Below are 16683 nucleotides of genomic sequence, written 5' to 3'. Positions count from 1 at the left end.
TCCTAGCCATTGAACCTCTAGCAATTAAAATCCGCAACAATCCAAACAAAGGAATTGAGATAGCATCGGTCCACCACAAAATCTGCATGTTTGCAGATTACATTTTAATCTTTATTTCCTCACCCCGTCGATGAGGCAGAAGCGACCTATTATGGAATAGCAATTTCACTGGCTATTTCACTGACATTCTCTTTCAGTTAAATAACCAGAACAAAACTTTAGTGCCCTGGTGGGGTCTGCGGTACCAGCCAGCAATATGTTGGACTAGAAAATCCAGGCACTACGTTTTCTTGTAATCTTGCACAAATTAGGTCCACTATATCTTGGGCTGAAGTGGTGGTGGCGGGGGGGTTCGTCATCATACTAACTAAAGTCTATGCAGGCAGAGGAAGAGGTACAGAAGCAGAGTTACACACAGACGCGCTTAGAGCTAATGATAATTTATTGCTGTTTATTCACATCTCCACTGATCCATACTGCTGTACACTGCTCTACATACAGTAATATGCCTGTGTTACACAGAGCAGAATCTGCAATTCTCTGTGGTCCACTATTACGCTGTCTTCTATACAGTCTCCTCCCACCAGTTCTGAAAATCAGATGTACAGTCTGCAGAGGAGGAAAATGGGGAAGAATGCAGGATAGATATAATGTCCAGAAACCGTGTTTTTCCTCATGCACACACAGCAGTTTATTCTGATGTTAGGTAGGCTTTAACAATAAAAATATATTAGTATATTAGAGAAAAAATACTAATAGCAAAAGACAAATAAGTATAGACAGTGTGCTGCCATCTAGAGTACATACTCATTATTGCACTCCACCTTTCAGCTTAAAATTCAAATCCCAGTAAAAGGGAAGCTGTCCGGCAGCATAACACCCCGACAGGCACACACAAAGCATACTTTAACAAGGTCTCTCCCCATTTGTGTATACCTGTCGATCTAGTTGGGCCCAAATTCTTAAAGTACCTTTTTTAAAGAAATGTCACAGCGTTTCAGAGAAAACCCCATAAATGTCAGTAATGTGTGGGCTTGTCTGGATCGGATGCCGATAGTTTCTCTTTATAATTTACCTAAAAATCTGAATATTTTTTTTGATTTTGCAAATTGGTGCATTAGTCTGCCGGCAGGACCAGGCTTCACCGCTGCTCAGTAGGGGATGTTCATGTGGGAGATGCGTTGCAGAAATAGCCGAGACTCCCACTATCTGAATACGGCATGCACAAATCTGTATGTGTCATATGGAACAGATTGTCAGCTGCAAAACAGAAAATAGCAGCCGGGCGTGAGCACCGCTTGTTGTGCAGACACTTCAGCAACTGAAAATCTGTTCCGCTCTCACCTCTGCGTGCCAAGTGTTTCATCCAGATTCGTTACATGGAAAGTCTGTAACTCATCACTAATCTTAAATGAGCCATTTAGAAATCCCATTCTTCTATACCGTGGTAGGGACTTCTGAGATAATATAGGATACTACTCCAATGGAAAACAGGACGAAATAGTGAAGTAAGTTGTTCGGTTCTGTAAATTCCATCAAAATGCCAGATTGCTTACCGGAAGTTAAGCAGACCTCATTATAGTCAACGGGTGTCAGTTTGGCGCCATTCGGAACCATTCAGCCAGAGGGGGTCATTTTCTTGTCTCCCGAACGGAGCAGTAAAACACACCTCCCCAACCGAGGACAGCGCACCCCTAGTAAAAGGGGCAGCAGTGCACATGCATGGCCACTACTCCATTCTATGGGGTTGAGGGAAATAGACAAGGGCATCATTGCTCAGCTTTTTTCATAGACTGTGAATGGAGGAATGGTCACACACGTGAACCGCCACCTCCACTCATTACCAGCCTTAAGATTTCTGGGGGTTGCAGCAGCTGGACCCCCAGTGATCATACAATTAATGTTTTTGGTAGGATAACCCCTTTAAGTAAAGTGTATATCGTTATCTTCAAGACTTGTGGCGCATACAAGCATTATTCTGTACCTGGGAAAATCCATTTAAAACTTGCAATAAACTACTAACTCCCGGACTGTGCAACATCTGGGGGTTAATGTGCCGTGGCAGAGTGGGATTCATTTTTAAGGTTTGTATTTCGAGATACAATTACGAGGACAGTCTCTCTCCAAGAAATGGCTGATTACTGGAATGAAACTCAAGTTAAAGGGGTGTTCCCATATGGGCATTTCATGGCTGAGATGGGTAAACTCAGCCCTTTGTTTCTGACCACCTGTTGGAAACAGCCGAACTCTTCAGTGCAGCGCCATTTTTGTAGCCCTCACTGAAGTGAATAAGATCTATGTAAACGGCATAGCAACGTGCACTGCACTGTTTCAGTAACCCCCCAAATTACGGAAACAGTGTAGTGCTACACTATTACAGACGCTCCCATTCACTTCAATGGGAGCTACGTAAATAGTGTGACGTTGAAATGCTCTGCTGTTTTCAGTTATCAGGTGAATGGCCAGTAACTATGGCAGCGGTTTCCCAGCATGGCTATGAAAAGCAGAGGTGGGAATACCCCTTTAAGGACTACCGCTAATATGTAACTACAGTAGAAAGATAAAGGATAGTGCTGGAAACCCCATTTTGGATTAAAAGGAAAAAGAATTCCAGAACCCCCGCGCTCCACCACCGGGGACTGCGCTACTTTATACTCTAACGGATTGCTTGTCAACACCACAATGGTGTCCATTAGACTAATGAATGGGAATGGTACAGTTTAGGCGTTCTCTCACAATACAGTTTTTGGCATATCATGATGGAATCCCACATAGTCAAAAACCCTGTAGAAATGTTCCTTCAGCTGCATTACTCAACCCAGAAATGCCAACCAGAATTATTTATTTTACAAGACAGGAAGAAAAGGGGGAGGAGTCATGCTGATCACTGATGTCTATGAGAGCAGACAGAAAGGGAGAGGAGGAGGACCAGAGGCAGTGACTCACACAGAAGTGCTGCTAGAGCTACCGGTAATAGTTATTTACTGCTGTTATTCACATGAACACTGCTCGGTACTGCTGTATACTGTCCTACATGATGATATGTGCTACAGAGTTAGACAGCTGAATCTGCAGTTCCCTGCACAATCTATAAAAAAATAAAGAAAAACAGCACAGCAGCCAAGCTCCTCCCACCAGGTCTGAGAGAACTGAAAATCACAGATACAGGCTGCAGATGGGAAAAACAAAGGAATTCATATAATGGCCAAAAATTGTGATATTCCTCATGTACGTACACATTGCTGCTTATTCTGAAACGTAAGGTATGCTTTAAAGGGGTTGTCTCGCGGCAGCAAGTGGGGTTATACACTTCTGTATGGCCATATTAATGCACTTTGTAATGTACATCGTGCATTAAATATGAGCCATACAGAAGTTATTCACTTACCTGCTCCGTTGCTAGCGTCCCCGTCGCCATGGTGCCGTCTAATTTCGGTGACTTCTTGCCTTTTTAGACGCGCTTGCGCAGATCCGTCTTCTCCCTTCGGCTCCGCTCGGCAGCATCGGCATTTTGGCTCCGCCCCCTTGTACGCATCATCGCGTAGCTCCGCCCCATGATGTGTGCCGGTTCCAGCCTCCTGATTGGCTGGAATCGGCACGTGACGGGGCGGAGCTACGCGATGATGCTTACAAGGGGGCGGAGCCAAAATGCCGATGCTGCCGAAGGGAGAAGACGGATCTGCGCAAGCGCGTCTAAAAAGGCAAGAAGACACCGAAATTAGACGGCACCATGGCGACGGGGACGCTAGCAACGGAGCAGGTAAGTGAATAACTTCTGTATGGCTCATATTTAATGCACGATGTACATTACAAAGTGCATTAATATGGCCATACAGAAGTGTATAACCCCACTTGCTGCCGCGAGACAACCCCTTTAATGTTGGCTATGATATAAAGGTGATATGCAGCTTACGACATATGGGGCTACGTACGGTAGCTGTAGGCAATTCAGAGTACCTATACTGACTTGTCCACTGACAAAAGTGCTTACAATGGGCATGTAATCATCCGAACTGGACCACAGAGCGAAGGAAACGGTGATTTGGTTTGAGGAATCACATTTCCTTTTACATCCAGTGGATGGCTGGGTGTGCGCATCACTTGCCTGATGAAGAGCTGGCACTATGGGAAGAATAGAAGTAGGTCCTGGCATTCCATGGACCACCAAAGAATTGCTGCAGACTTCGGGCCCTTTTTTACACTGAATGATTATCATTCAGAGTTTAACTGCGTTTCGGGAATGTGAACAGTAATTGTTCAGTGTAAATGCCGGCATGATCTGAATTACAAACTAGAATTTGTTCATTGTTCAGATGGGGCAGGCATAGAAATCAAACAACGCTTGAACCGTGTAAACAGGCTGTCATTCATCTATGAACGACTGCTTGTTTACCGTGGATAGAAGCGGGCGGACTGGAACAATCTCCGCACACCCCACCTCCATTCGTTGAGCGATGATGGTTCCTGTGTAGAAAGCACAAGAGTGATGATCGCTGGGTCACTTCTGCACCAGTCGTTCCATATAAAAGGGCTCAGAGCACACTTGGCGATGGTAGTCCCTTCTACAGTGGCCTCTTTCAACCGGATAATGTCCACACTACAGCGAGAGGTGTCCACGAAGTTACTGAAAGTGTATGGGCACCTTTAAAAGTTTCTGAAAAACAGCACTGAGTGCTGCAGAAACAAAGAAGCCATCCTCCCTTCCTCTTCCGATGTTTGTGCTCTGTGGGTACCCGATAGCCCGCCGCTCTCTACGTCCTGCTGTAGCAGTGATGACAACACCAGGTACACCATTCTAACCACCAGTCCCCATTAGCTGCTGTAAGGGTATCATAGCTGCCCTGGAACTAAAGAGTAGCGCCCTGCAGGAGAGGCACGGATGGCTGCCTTTATCTTCCTGCAGCCTGCTGAGCAGACTTACAAAGTGTTTCAAACCCAGAGAACAGAGATGAGCGAGCGTACTCGGTAAGGACAGATACTCGAGCGAGTATCGTCCTTACCGAGTACCTGCCTGCCCGCAAAGATTTGGATGCCCACGGGGAGAGGGGGAATATCTCCCCCCCCCCCCCCCCCCCCCCGCTCACTCCCACAACACAGCGCTCACCCCCGCCGGCACCCGAGTCTTTGCGGGTGAGCAGGCAAGTACTCGGTAATGACGATACTCACTCGAGTATCTGTCCTTACTGAGTACACTCGCTCATCTCTACCAAAGTTTTTTTTTTTTTTTTATAAAGGAGGCAACACTGAAGTCTTGGTGCAGGAAAAAAAAAAACAAGAGTGGAGTCCAGGCCTCAATGGGCCAGCAGGAGGGGCTCTACAAAATAGTATTAATGTTATGGCTGATTATTACGGTCAGCCAGATCCATATTTATTTCTATAGCCCATACATACTCCGCAGCGCTGTACACGTATTACCATCACTTACATTTGGCCCTGTCCCCATGGCAGCTTACAATTTATATTCACTTAATGATGCGCAAGTCAGTCATATTCCTACAGTTTCTTATTTGCGGCCGACATCGGTTTCTTATTTACAATTAATGTTTGTTTTTTTTTAATAATTACCGTATTTTTCGCTTTATAAGACGCACTTTTTCCGCCTCCAAAGCGAGGGGGGGGGGGGGGGGGGGGGAGTTCCTGTGTCTTATAAAGCGAATGTGGCGAAAATTCGCTCCGATTGCCATTTTTAGCGCGATCGCGAATTTAAGGCGCAGACGCAATTTATTTGCGCGATTGCGCGGTAAATTCGCGATCGCGTGAACAAATGTGCGATCAGTTAGAAGATTTCTCTCCTCCTGTCAAAAAACCCCCCAAAAAACAGTACTCACCTCCCCGGGCGTTCTGCGGCGCTGCTGCAGGCTGTCGCTCCCTCCTGGTCCCCGGCAGAGCATTGCTTTCTGGACGCAGGGCTTGAAATCCCCGCCTCCAGAAAGCTAATACTGCGATTAGCTAACACACGCCGTCCGCCAATCACAGCCATTCAATGACATTATTGCATGGCTGTGATTGGCTAACACACGTGCACCTTCAGCCAATCACAGTATTAGCTTTCTGGAGGTGGGGATTTCAAGGGGACCAGGAGGGAGCGACAGCCTGCAGCAGCGCCGCAGAACGCCAGGGGAGGTGAGTAACGATTTTTTTTCCACTATTTTCCCGCTCTAAAACGGGGGGTGCGTCTTATAGACCGGTGCGTCTTATAAGGCGAAAAATACGGTATATTGCAGGGAGGCGCATCAAGGAGAACACAGCTGGAAACAGCACACAAAAACAATGGGTAGTGGACCTGAGGCCCAGTTCACATGGGCGGATCTGATTTGAGGAACGCGGAGATCCACAAATCAAGACGTCCATAGGGATACATGGGTGCCCGCAGAGCAGCAAAAAGCACGCGGATGTGATTTTTTTCCCCAGCGTACGGATCACACCCACGGGAAGAAATTGCAGCACGCTCTATTTTCCTGCAGATCCCACAGGGATGGCTTCCACTGAAGTCAATGGAAGCTGTCTGATCCCCGGCACACCCGCAGCTGTCACTGCAGACGTGCCGCAGATACGCGGAAAAGCAGAAGATTCAAAATTTCCACCGTGCTGAAGAGAGAAGATCGAGCCGCGACGAAGAAGACCCGCACTGGACTCAGAGAGGTAAGAACTGTTTTTTTATGCTCATGTCTGGGGGCACAGGTGGATTCCGCTGTGAGATTCTGGGGCCTTAAACTGGACACCCAGAACTGTGACTTTATGGGTTAAATGAGTTTATGCCACTGATCTAACCCAGTTATCGTACAGAGGGTTCTGTTATAGATCAGCCTGGTCCAAACTGGTTCTGGGCATGAAAGTTATCACAGCGGGCAGAGAGGCACTTTTTACTGAGATGAATGAATACGTCTTCTGCAGTAATGCTGTGGATTTTGCAGCATTTCCGCCACGTGTAAGCGTACCCCAAAGGGGACCAGTCACCAGAGCTTCCCAGGAGTCCATGGATGACTATTTATACTTACCCAGCCGCCTGTTTCTGTCTATCAGCCCTGACCGTTGGCACCTGGACCGCTACAGAGTGTGTGTGTACACTTCCATTCCCCTCTATGGGATCGTGCATGCACAGCCTGTAGCCGAGTCTGCTGCACGGTCCGTATGACAACGTTTGTGGTTAACAATGCTAGAACTGGAGCCGCGGGAAGATAAAAAAATAAAATACATCCCTGGACTCCTGGGAACCTGCCGTACGAGCACCGTGGCTAAAGGCCCATTTACACGCAAACACAATCTTTCAAACAACTGAAAGATTAACAGTTTCAGTGATCGTTTTGCATAAAATACTAATGGATACTAACGTCCATTAACACTTTATCAGCTTCATTTGCATCTAAAAAGGCCTCCAGGAGCTGCTTGCAGAACACAGCACGTAGTCTGAGCTTGGCACTCAGCTGCATTGTTCTCGCATGGGCTGTCGGCAGAATACAATGTAATTAGCTGCTCCCATGGAGAACGCAGCATGCGGTCCCTGTTATAGCTCTCTGGCTGAACGATGGATTTTAAGCTCACCTTAAAATCATCATTCAGCCGAAGAGTAAATGATGGTAGCGTTATCACTCATATGCCGTCGTTTGAACTACTTTTGAGCGATAATCGTTGCATGTAAATGGGCCTTTAGTCTATTGTGCCTATAGGGTAACATCACACTCCTGGGGGCTCACTCCATCCATCTGCCAGAAATATAATTTATTATTCAGATACGTTTTCAACAATAGTTGAAGAAAAATAGATATTACAAAAGGGGATTTACTGAACAAATAAGTGAATTTGGTGGGGAAGTTGGTTTCTTACCACTAAAGACTCATGTCCACGGTCGTGTTTTCACCGCGTTGCATGCCAGCGTGATACGTGGTGAACGGACCCTCATTGGTCCATGCATACCGGCGTGTAGACACTGCGTATTGATGCATGCTGCATCTCTCGGCGTACCGCGCAGCGTGAGCCCTATACAGTTGTATGCAGCGCTGTCCATACGCAATACATTGTATATGGCCGGTGTTTTCATACAGCGTTTTCAAAAGCCCTGCGGAATAAATTGGTGCTATACAGATAAAGATTATTACACATCCCCACCATGAAACAAAAATAAATAAACACACACACTGCGTGGGGCCTCATGTACACGGGCGGGTCGGGTTCCGTGGACGGGAGCCCTGCCGCGGGATGACACTACTTACCAGTCTGGATGCGGGTGGTCCGTCATCTCCTCTGTGCAGCGCACAGCGCACCCAGAGTGACAGTTCCGGATGTGCCGCAGATCGGACCGCTTCCGTTGACTCCAATGGAAGCCATCCCTGCAGGACCCGCGCCAAAACAAACCTGCATGCTTTAACTGTCTGTGGGCGGCTTGAACTGTGGATCGTCACGCCGCTGCCCCAGGCGAATTCCGGAATTCAAACCCAGCCATGGACATGAGCCCTATGACCGTGTGATGCGCAGCCATTCGCGGTCTCTGCCGACAGACACTGTATACAGACATCAGTATAACCCTGCGGGGAGTCCTGTAGCGGTTTATACGCTTGCTGACAGGAGGGTGAGGAGTGCGGGAAGAAACCTATAGAACCATGGGGAGACAGACAGACTGCAGGGCTAACCATTGAGCCACCATGCATCCAGTCACAGGCTCAGCTCACGTGATTATGGCCGTGGGAGCCGCACTGATAACCCCTGTACACACGCAGCTGCTGTAAGACGCGTGTCGCACTACAGAGTGGCCCCTTCCGCCTCCCGCAGGCTACTGCTCGCCGCCCTCACCTCATTGTTCAGATTGAGCACAGGAGCCGCGGTCGTCATGGCGCCGGGTTGTCACTAACACGGGTAATCGGCACCGTGCCCACTACACGGTGATACCGCAGCCTGGACTGAAGGACCTTTGGTGACATCATGGCACGTGACCAGTCACATGGGTGGGAGGAGCCAGGCTTTACATATGTCACGTGGTTTCCTCTTTTTCTACTTGCTGTGACAACGTCCTCGTGAAGGTGAGGTAGTGGAGCTGCTTGTATAGCGCGCGCAGCACGTCACATCCTGCCGCATAGAAGAAAGTCTTCTAGCTGCGCGGCCTGACTCCTCCCACGTGTGGTCACATGGTTTTGATGTCATCAAAGGTCCTTCAGCACACTGACAAGATCCTCCTCACACTAGTCCCATGTGTCTTCCTGTAAGATACAAACACCATGCACATGTCTGACTACGGAAGCCGAGGAGGGGACAAGCTTATTGAGACGTTCATGTGGTTACATAGACACGTGTTCTGTGTGTGACGTCATCTTGCTGTTTCTATGATAGGGCCGAGCAGAAAGTTATCTTAAGCCATTAAAAAGCTATTGTTATTTTATCTTACTACAAAGCCATTAATTGTAAAGCAATCCAGAGTGTAAATCAACCACCCCGATGACTCAGCACACCGTGATGTGAGTCAAGCTGAAGAAATCAGTCCAGCCCTTTAAGGGCTGCGTATAAAAAACACAGAAAAATAGGGCGTGTTGCGATTTTTTTATTCCTGCGTGTTATACAGATGTCCCCCCGCAGCTCCAAATCAGGTGTGAAGGAAAGACCGGTGGCAATACGCCCGTGTGAATGAGCCCAAATCCAGTAACACACACGTGCGTCAGCACTTACACACATTTACTGTCTGAGCAAAATTGCACAATTGTTCATACTAATTGCTTAAAAATGCATTAATTTGGAGGCTTTTTGCCCAAAAAGAAGTGTCTATGAAGTTATTAGCCCATCTAATAAGCTTTGCCTGGACGTAGTGGATGATCAAAATGTGCACTAGGAACCTTGCATTTTTTAAGCAGTTAGGGCTCCTTCACACTGGCGGTCGCGATATCGCTGGGAGAAAATTACAGTTTTGATCACATGATCTTTGAGCGTCAGCGACGCTTTTTCCTGAGATAAAACGCAGCTCCATAGGGAAACATGGGCGATAAAAAGAAGCAAACTGCAGATAGGGCATGCCGGGACTTTCAAATTGCGCAACATCGCATGAGTGAAAACATCGCAGATGTGAATGAAACGACTGAAGAGCCTGGGCTTCATACCTCTGTGGTTTCACTAGTTCTCGCACTTTATCACCAGTGTGAAGGCGCCCCTAGTATAAACAGTTGTGTACATTTATTCAGCTATTAAAGGGGTTCTGACATGAATAATTTTTTTATGCTTTAGCAGCCATTGTTCCCTGGTCTGCCTAATGGACCCAGGGAACCCATGGGTTAATGGCTGCTAAAGCATAAAAATCTTATACTTACCTGTTCTCCTGTTGTTGTTGACATCGGGGGGTCATCTCCCGGCAGCATATTAGCACTTTCTGCTTATGTTAAGCAGCCTGACTAGAGCCACCTGATTGGTGCACGCTGTGCAGTCACGTGGTTCCGAAGAGCCAATCAGGTGGCTCTAATCAGCAGCGCTGCTTAACCTAAGCAGAAAGTGCTAGTATGCCTCCCGGCAGGCAGTCTTCTTCCTCCAGCAGCCGCACCGCTCGCATATTAACACATTCTGCCGCAGTTCTCCAGCGCGGCCGATTCACCCAATCAGCTGGCTGGAATCGGCACATGTGACTACACAGCGTGCACGCGGATTGCCTGCAGCAGCCGTGTGCACTACACAGTACAGTTAAGCAGCCGTGCACTACACACTCCACTTAAGCAGCACGGGGTTAGGTTTAGGGTTAGGGTTAACTAAACCTAACCCCAACCCTAAACCTAACCCTAAACACTAACCCTAAACCTTAACCCTAAAGCTTAACCCTAACCCCAACCCTAACCCTAAACACAACCGTAAACCTAACCCTAAACCTAACCCTAAACCCTAACCCCGTGCTGCTTAAGTGTAGTGTGTAGTACACGGCTGCTTAACTGTACTGTGTAGTGCACACGGCTGCTGCAGGCAATCCGCGTGCACGCTGTGTAGTCACGTGCCGATTCCAGCCAGCTGATTGGGTGAATCGGCCGCGCTGGAGAACTGCGGCAGAATGTGTTAATATGCGCACCGCTCCGGGATCGCGCGCATGCGCAGTGGAGAGGTGCCCTCTGACAGGAGTCAGGACGGGCTGCGTCTCCACTGCGCATGCGCAGCACTCCGGAGTTCAGCCGGACGGACGGGCCGCCCACAGCTTGTGACGTGCTTGCTGTGGCGGTCCGTCCGTTGACCTCGGAAGTGCCTGACGGACGGACCAGAGCAGGAAGCGGTCTTTTTGACCGCTCCTGCTCTGCTTTAAAGGCACAGAAGAAGATGCCGGCTGGAGGGGACATGCCTGGCGATCGGGCCAGGCCAGGCAAGGTGAGTACAATTTTTTTTTTTTCATGTCAGAACCCCTTTAAAGGGGTCCTGTGGCATTTTTTCAATTTATGTTCTATTCTCTGAATAGACCATCGGTAGTTGATAGATGGGGGCCCACCACTCAGGGCCCCTGTGCAGTGACCAAGGCGCAGGGCCCATAGCTGAGGAGATGGCGGGGTAGCTGTTAGGGATGTCATGGTGGCACTACCATCTCCTTCCCTGAGGGACGTATGCAACCCTTGGCCAAGGCCCTGGCAGGCGTCTCCAGGCAATGCTAGTGATACGGTTATCTGTATAAATCTCACAAGTTTCAGTATATGTCACGGGTGACGTCACCGTTCCAACCACTGCGGTGAACTCCGACGATGGTGCAATATATAGTCCACACACACAGGGCTGTACTTTAAATAGACTAAACCAGGAACGGGCAGTAAAGCCTTTCTTTACTGGAACATCCAGCAGGGATAACACACAACAGTTCTTGCAATGGAGGATTGGTATTAACCCCTTAGTGACGGAGCTTTTTTGCTTTTTTCTATTTTTGTTTTTTCCTACTCTCTTTTAAAAAATCGTAGCTCCTTTATTTATCCATTGACGTCGCTGTATGAGGGCTTGTTTTTTGCGGGACGAGTTGTATTTTTCAATGGCACTATTTATTGTACCATATAATGTACTGAAAAACTTTTTAAAAATTCTTAGCGGAGAGAAATGGAAAAAAAACCCGACATTCCACCATCTTTCGGTGCGTCCTGTTTCTACGGCGCACAAACTGCAACAAAAACGACCTGATATTTTTATTCTATGATTACTACGATACCAAACTTATATAGTTTTTTTTTGCTGTAGTACTTGTATTTTTTTTTAAGATATTTAATTTTTTTCAATTATTTTCTGCGGTCATTTTGTGCGCGCAATACCTTTTTTATTTTTCTGTCGACGTAGTTGTGCAAGGGCTCAATTTTTGCAGGATGTCCTGAAGTTTCCGATAGTATCAATTTGGAATACATACAACTTTTTGATCGCTTTTTATTGCATTTTTTCTGGAAGACAGGGTAACTAAAAAAGTGTATTTCTGGCGTTCTTTTTTTTTTTTTTCGGACAACGTTCACTGTGCAGGAAAAATAATGCACTACTTTGATAGATCGGACTTTTGCGGACGCGGCGATACCAAATACATATTTTTATTTTATGATTTAGATTTTTTAATAATTGATATGGCAAAAGGGGGGTGATTTAAACTTTTATAACTTTTTTTTTTTTTACAATTTAAAAAACTTTATTGATCTTTTTTCTTACTTTACTTTGAAGTCCCCCTGGAGGACTTTAACATGCGATGCTTTGATCGCTCCTGCAGTATGACGTAATGCTATAGCATTACGTCATACTGCTTTTTTACAGGCAGTCTATCAAGCCACCCTGTGTGGATGGCTTGATAGGCAGTCTGCTAAGGCAGCCCTGGGGCCATTCATTAGGCCCCCGGCTGCCATGACACCTGCACGGCTCCCCCGATATCACCGCGGGGGGGCCGTGCGGGACCCCCAAACAGCGCCGCTGTCAGAATTGACAGCGGCATTTAAAGGGTTAATAGCCGCGAACGGCCGAGCGGCTATTGCCCGCGGGTGTCAGCTGTAATAAACAGCTGACGCCCGCGCTGTATGGAGGGAGATAGCGGCGCTACCTCCCTCCATACACGTCCTGCAACAGCAGGACGTAGTTTTACGATAGCGCCGTCACTAAGGGGTTAAGACAACTTCCATTTGTGAGGAGGCAGGGAGGCAACTCGGGGCATCTTGATATGTACAGTCCACATTATCTGTAGGATCACTCTCCCAGACAACTTCTCTCACTCTCTCTACCGGCCAACACTCACTGTTTAGTTGTCTGTTAGGGCACTCTCTCAATCCTTCCATGGTAGCTTCTTAACTCTATGCCAACTGGGGACAAGACGAGGTATTCTCCATTCAAAGTAGATGGACATATCGCTCTGCTTCTTCCATGTTGGATAGGCCTAGGTGGGGATGTCTCCTGCCCACGGGTAGACTTGCATACTCACTCGCTGTCTGGCGGGCTGACTACACTGACTGACTGCTTGGCAAAGACTCAAGACTTCAACAACACATTTGCACACCTTGCAAGCACATATATCTTTTTTTACGCTCACATGACAACATTGGATACACACAAACTGTTACATTTTCCAGACATTAACCTCTTGCGCGCTGCAGCTGTGCAATACACATAAATCACTGACAAGACAATTGCATAGTGCATCCACATTGAAGACATGACAGACATTTAGGGACACATATATGAACAGTTATGGAGGGGCCAGATATGTATACTTCAAGCCACTACACCTGTCCATCAGCTGATCGTCCGTCACATGATTTGGGATAATCAGCCCGTGAAGCTAATTTTGGACAGGTGACACCCACAGAAACTGCCTTGTGTGGGTGTTATTTGTGTCCACATAATGATTTAAGTGACTCTCTGCTTCTGCACAAATGAAGATGGCCACAACGCTTCTTTGACTACCTGATGCACACAGTGAGCAGCACTGTCGACTCAGCATAGCATGTAGTGTGTTGGACTAGTGATTTATACTGGTGTGCAGTCAGAGAGGAGGGGGTTCCCCTTTGTTTCTCCAGGATTAGAGGGTTGCTTTAAGGAGTGAAGTTGTCTCATGAGACGTCGTTAAGGCCATTTCATCAAACAGATGAGTTTACTAAAAGCTTCATCGTAGGGCTACATACTACCGATACATCTTTGTATTGTAACATGGCAGTAACCAAAGGGGATACAACAACCGTTGGTCGAATTTGCAGCTGGTGGTCAAAAGAATTGAGCAGCACACAGCTCGTCAGTGTGGAGTTATTATTTGTGGTGCCATCAGCATCAACAACTGATCACCTCTAGTACACAGCAGCAGTACAGTGACGGCACGTTGTTATGTTCATAAGGTGCTGCAGCCAACTGCACTACCATATCTTCTACAACACCATTTTCAAGCAGGATAATGCGTGGCCCCACACAGCAAGAATCAGTAGGCATGCTTTTCAAGGTGTCCGAGTGATTCCTTGGCCAGCCCAATCTTCAGATCTCTCTTCAGTTTAGATTCCGAGGGACACTACTGGATGTCAAGCGATTGCTTTCCCACAGCCTCATTGACTCTGTGCCATGTCATGTTAATGACTGTATCGCCCAACATGGTGACCCCTCTACTTACTAATCATCTTCTTTATTTAGCCATAAGAGGCGTGTAATTATTTGAAATTAAAATTGATTATTCAGAGCTTAATTCTCTATCTGTGTATTGAGTTTCGTCTCGTTTCAAGCCTTTCTTCATGATGTGCATTTACTCTGAGGCAGTGTATTTTGTTGAATTGTTTTATTTATACTATTTTAATACAATATGTTCCCAATCAGATAAGGACACATTAGGGAACATCATTTTTAAGAACATATATGTACCTTATAACTGGGACTACCATAGTAGCCCTAGTTACTGCAGAATGCAGGCCTTGATAATGTGGCATTTGTTTCCTAGTGGGAGCCTTGCTGTCTCTAACTCTGTTGTATTCCCTTTGGTCTAGGGTCTAAATATGAGTAGTTCCCATACCATGCTCTACTATTATGGCGTGAGCTCAGTAGTTGTGCCCACACCAACTGCAGCAAATGTCAGCTGTAACAGGATGTGAGAGGCATAATGCATTGCAATACAGAAGTATTGCAGTGTATTGTCTAAACGATCGAAGGATTATCAAAAGCCTGTATTAATATATTCACATATATCCTGCATGGTGAATGTAGAAAAAGAAAATACATGGGACTGGTCTCTTCTTTCTGCCTTTTGGAGGGCAGTTGGAAACCTGAGGATCTTTTTTTCTTTTCATAGACCTTTAGATCGCTTTACACACTTTCTTGGAGCTTCTTCCAAGTGCTTGAATAAAACTTCCACTAGGTTGTTCCTTCATGTCTGTCTGACAGCGACTTCACTTATAGTGCGATCTTGGAAGCAAACCGCTCCGCCAATCCATTTGCACTTATTTATCAGGCTGCAAAAAATCCGCTCACTTGGATACTTAACAGCATTCCTTAACAACACGCCGGATTGGTTTCAAGCAATTTGGGATCCATGGGACACATTTAATATCCTCATCTCTCGATGAAATCCATTGCGCTACCCATTCTAGGAATGGCTACGGCCTATACAATCACCTACTTCCCTAATGTTTCCTTGTGTGTGTGCCTCTCCCTTTAGTTAGTCTTGTTCTCTGTTTCATTATTGGTCCAAGCACATTGGTCCAAGGTTCTGCTTGATTGTTCTAAATTATGGTGATTTAAAACCTGGAAATGGTCTACAATGTTCTGATCTGGACCCTACAGACTACTATATGATATTCATATTATATTTACTGCAAATTTTTCTTGCCTAGTTACCTTACTATCAAGTTGTGATTCTTATGTACACATTGGTTTTTAGTAGAGATGAGCGAACACGTTCGGCCCCGCCCCTTTTTCGCCCGAACACCGAACTTTGCGAACACCTCGGTGTTCGGGCGAAAAAGTTCGGGGGCCGCCGTGGCAGCGCGGGGGGGTGCGGCGGGGAGTGGGGGGGAGAGGGAGAGAGAGAGGGCTCCCCCCTGTTCCCCGCTACTGCCGCCCGCGCCGCCGCGCATCTCCCCGCCCCCCGGCGGCACCCGGACACTTACGCGCGAACACTGCAGTGTTCGCTAAAGCCGGTGTCCGGGTGCGGATGTGTCCGTAACGGACACGTTCGCTCATCTCTAGTTTTTAGCTTTGTACTTGCTTAGATACTTGTGTCCTTTTTGTATGTACTTAGTTTCTTTTTGGAAAAATGTAATAAAAATTAGTTATTGAAAAAATAGTACAAGAATAGCTTTTTTCTTGTCCACCCCCCTTCCAAAAAAAAGTAATGAAAGTTAATCCTAATAAAGTCCTTATTAAAGGGGCTTTATCAGTATAAAAAGCTTTCCAGCAGCTGGGCCCATTATAAAATAAAAAAAAATAGTTTATACTCACCTGTCAACGAACCCCCGAAAGCAGAGCTGAGCAGCTCACGTTGCACTGGCTTACAGGTAAATGGCCAGATGAAAGCACATAATCTCTGCAGTCAATCAGGCTGCACCGTTGGTCCTCCTGGCATTAGCACTCATATTGTGTCCACCATAATGCCATGAGCTTGGGGACGCAACACTGCAGCAAGCTGCAGTCCTGGATTCTGTTGTGACTGATGATGTCACAGGAAATCCTATGACCACTACACCCAATGAGGGGCTGCAACATCACGTACTTGAACTCCTGGCATCATGGCACTTATAATATAAGTGATGCTGCAGCGGGCAC

The 16683-nt window shown here is 46.8% G+C and overlaps 1 protein-coding gene across 1 annotated transcript in view; it reads right to left on the bottom strand.

Annotated features, from left to right (window-relative positions):
• Positions 1-8954, bottom strand: part of SRFBP1 (serum response factor binding protein 1) — an 82225-nt gene extending 73271 nt beyond the window's left edge. The window contains exon 1 of the mRNA XM_066603109.1: positions 8788-8954. Within this exon, the coding sequence (XP_066459206.1) occupies positions 8788-8826 (39 nt within the window). The 5' untranslated portion in view covers positions 8827-8954. The remainder of the gene's footprint in view (positions 1-8787) is intronic.
• Between the last annotated feature and the right edge of the window lie 7729 nt (positions 8955-16683).

The sequence above is a fragment of the Eleutherodactylus coqui genome, chromosome 5 (genome assembly GCF_035609145.1).
Source record: "Eleutherodactylus coqui strain aEleCoq1 chromosome 5, aEleCoq1.hap1, whole genome shotgun sequence".
In the NCBI taxonomy this organism is placed as follows: domain Eukaryota; kingdom Metazoa; phylum Chordata; class Amphibia; order Anura; family Eleutherodactylidae; genus Eleutherodactylus; species Eleutherodactylus coqui.
This window is presented reverse-complemented; position numbering and strand designations above follow the sequence as displayed.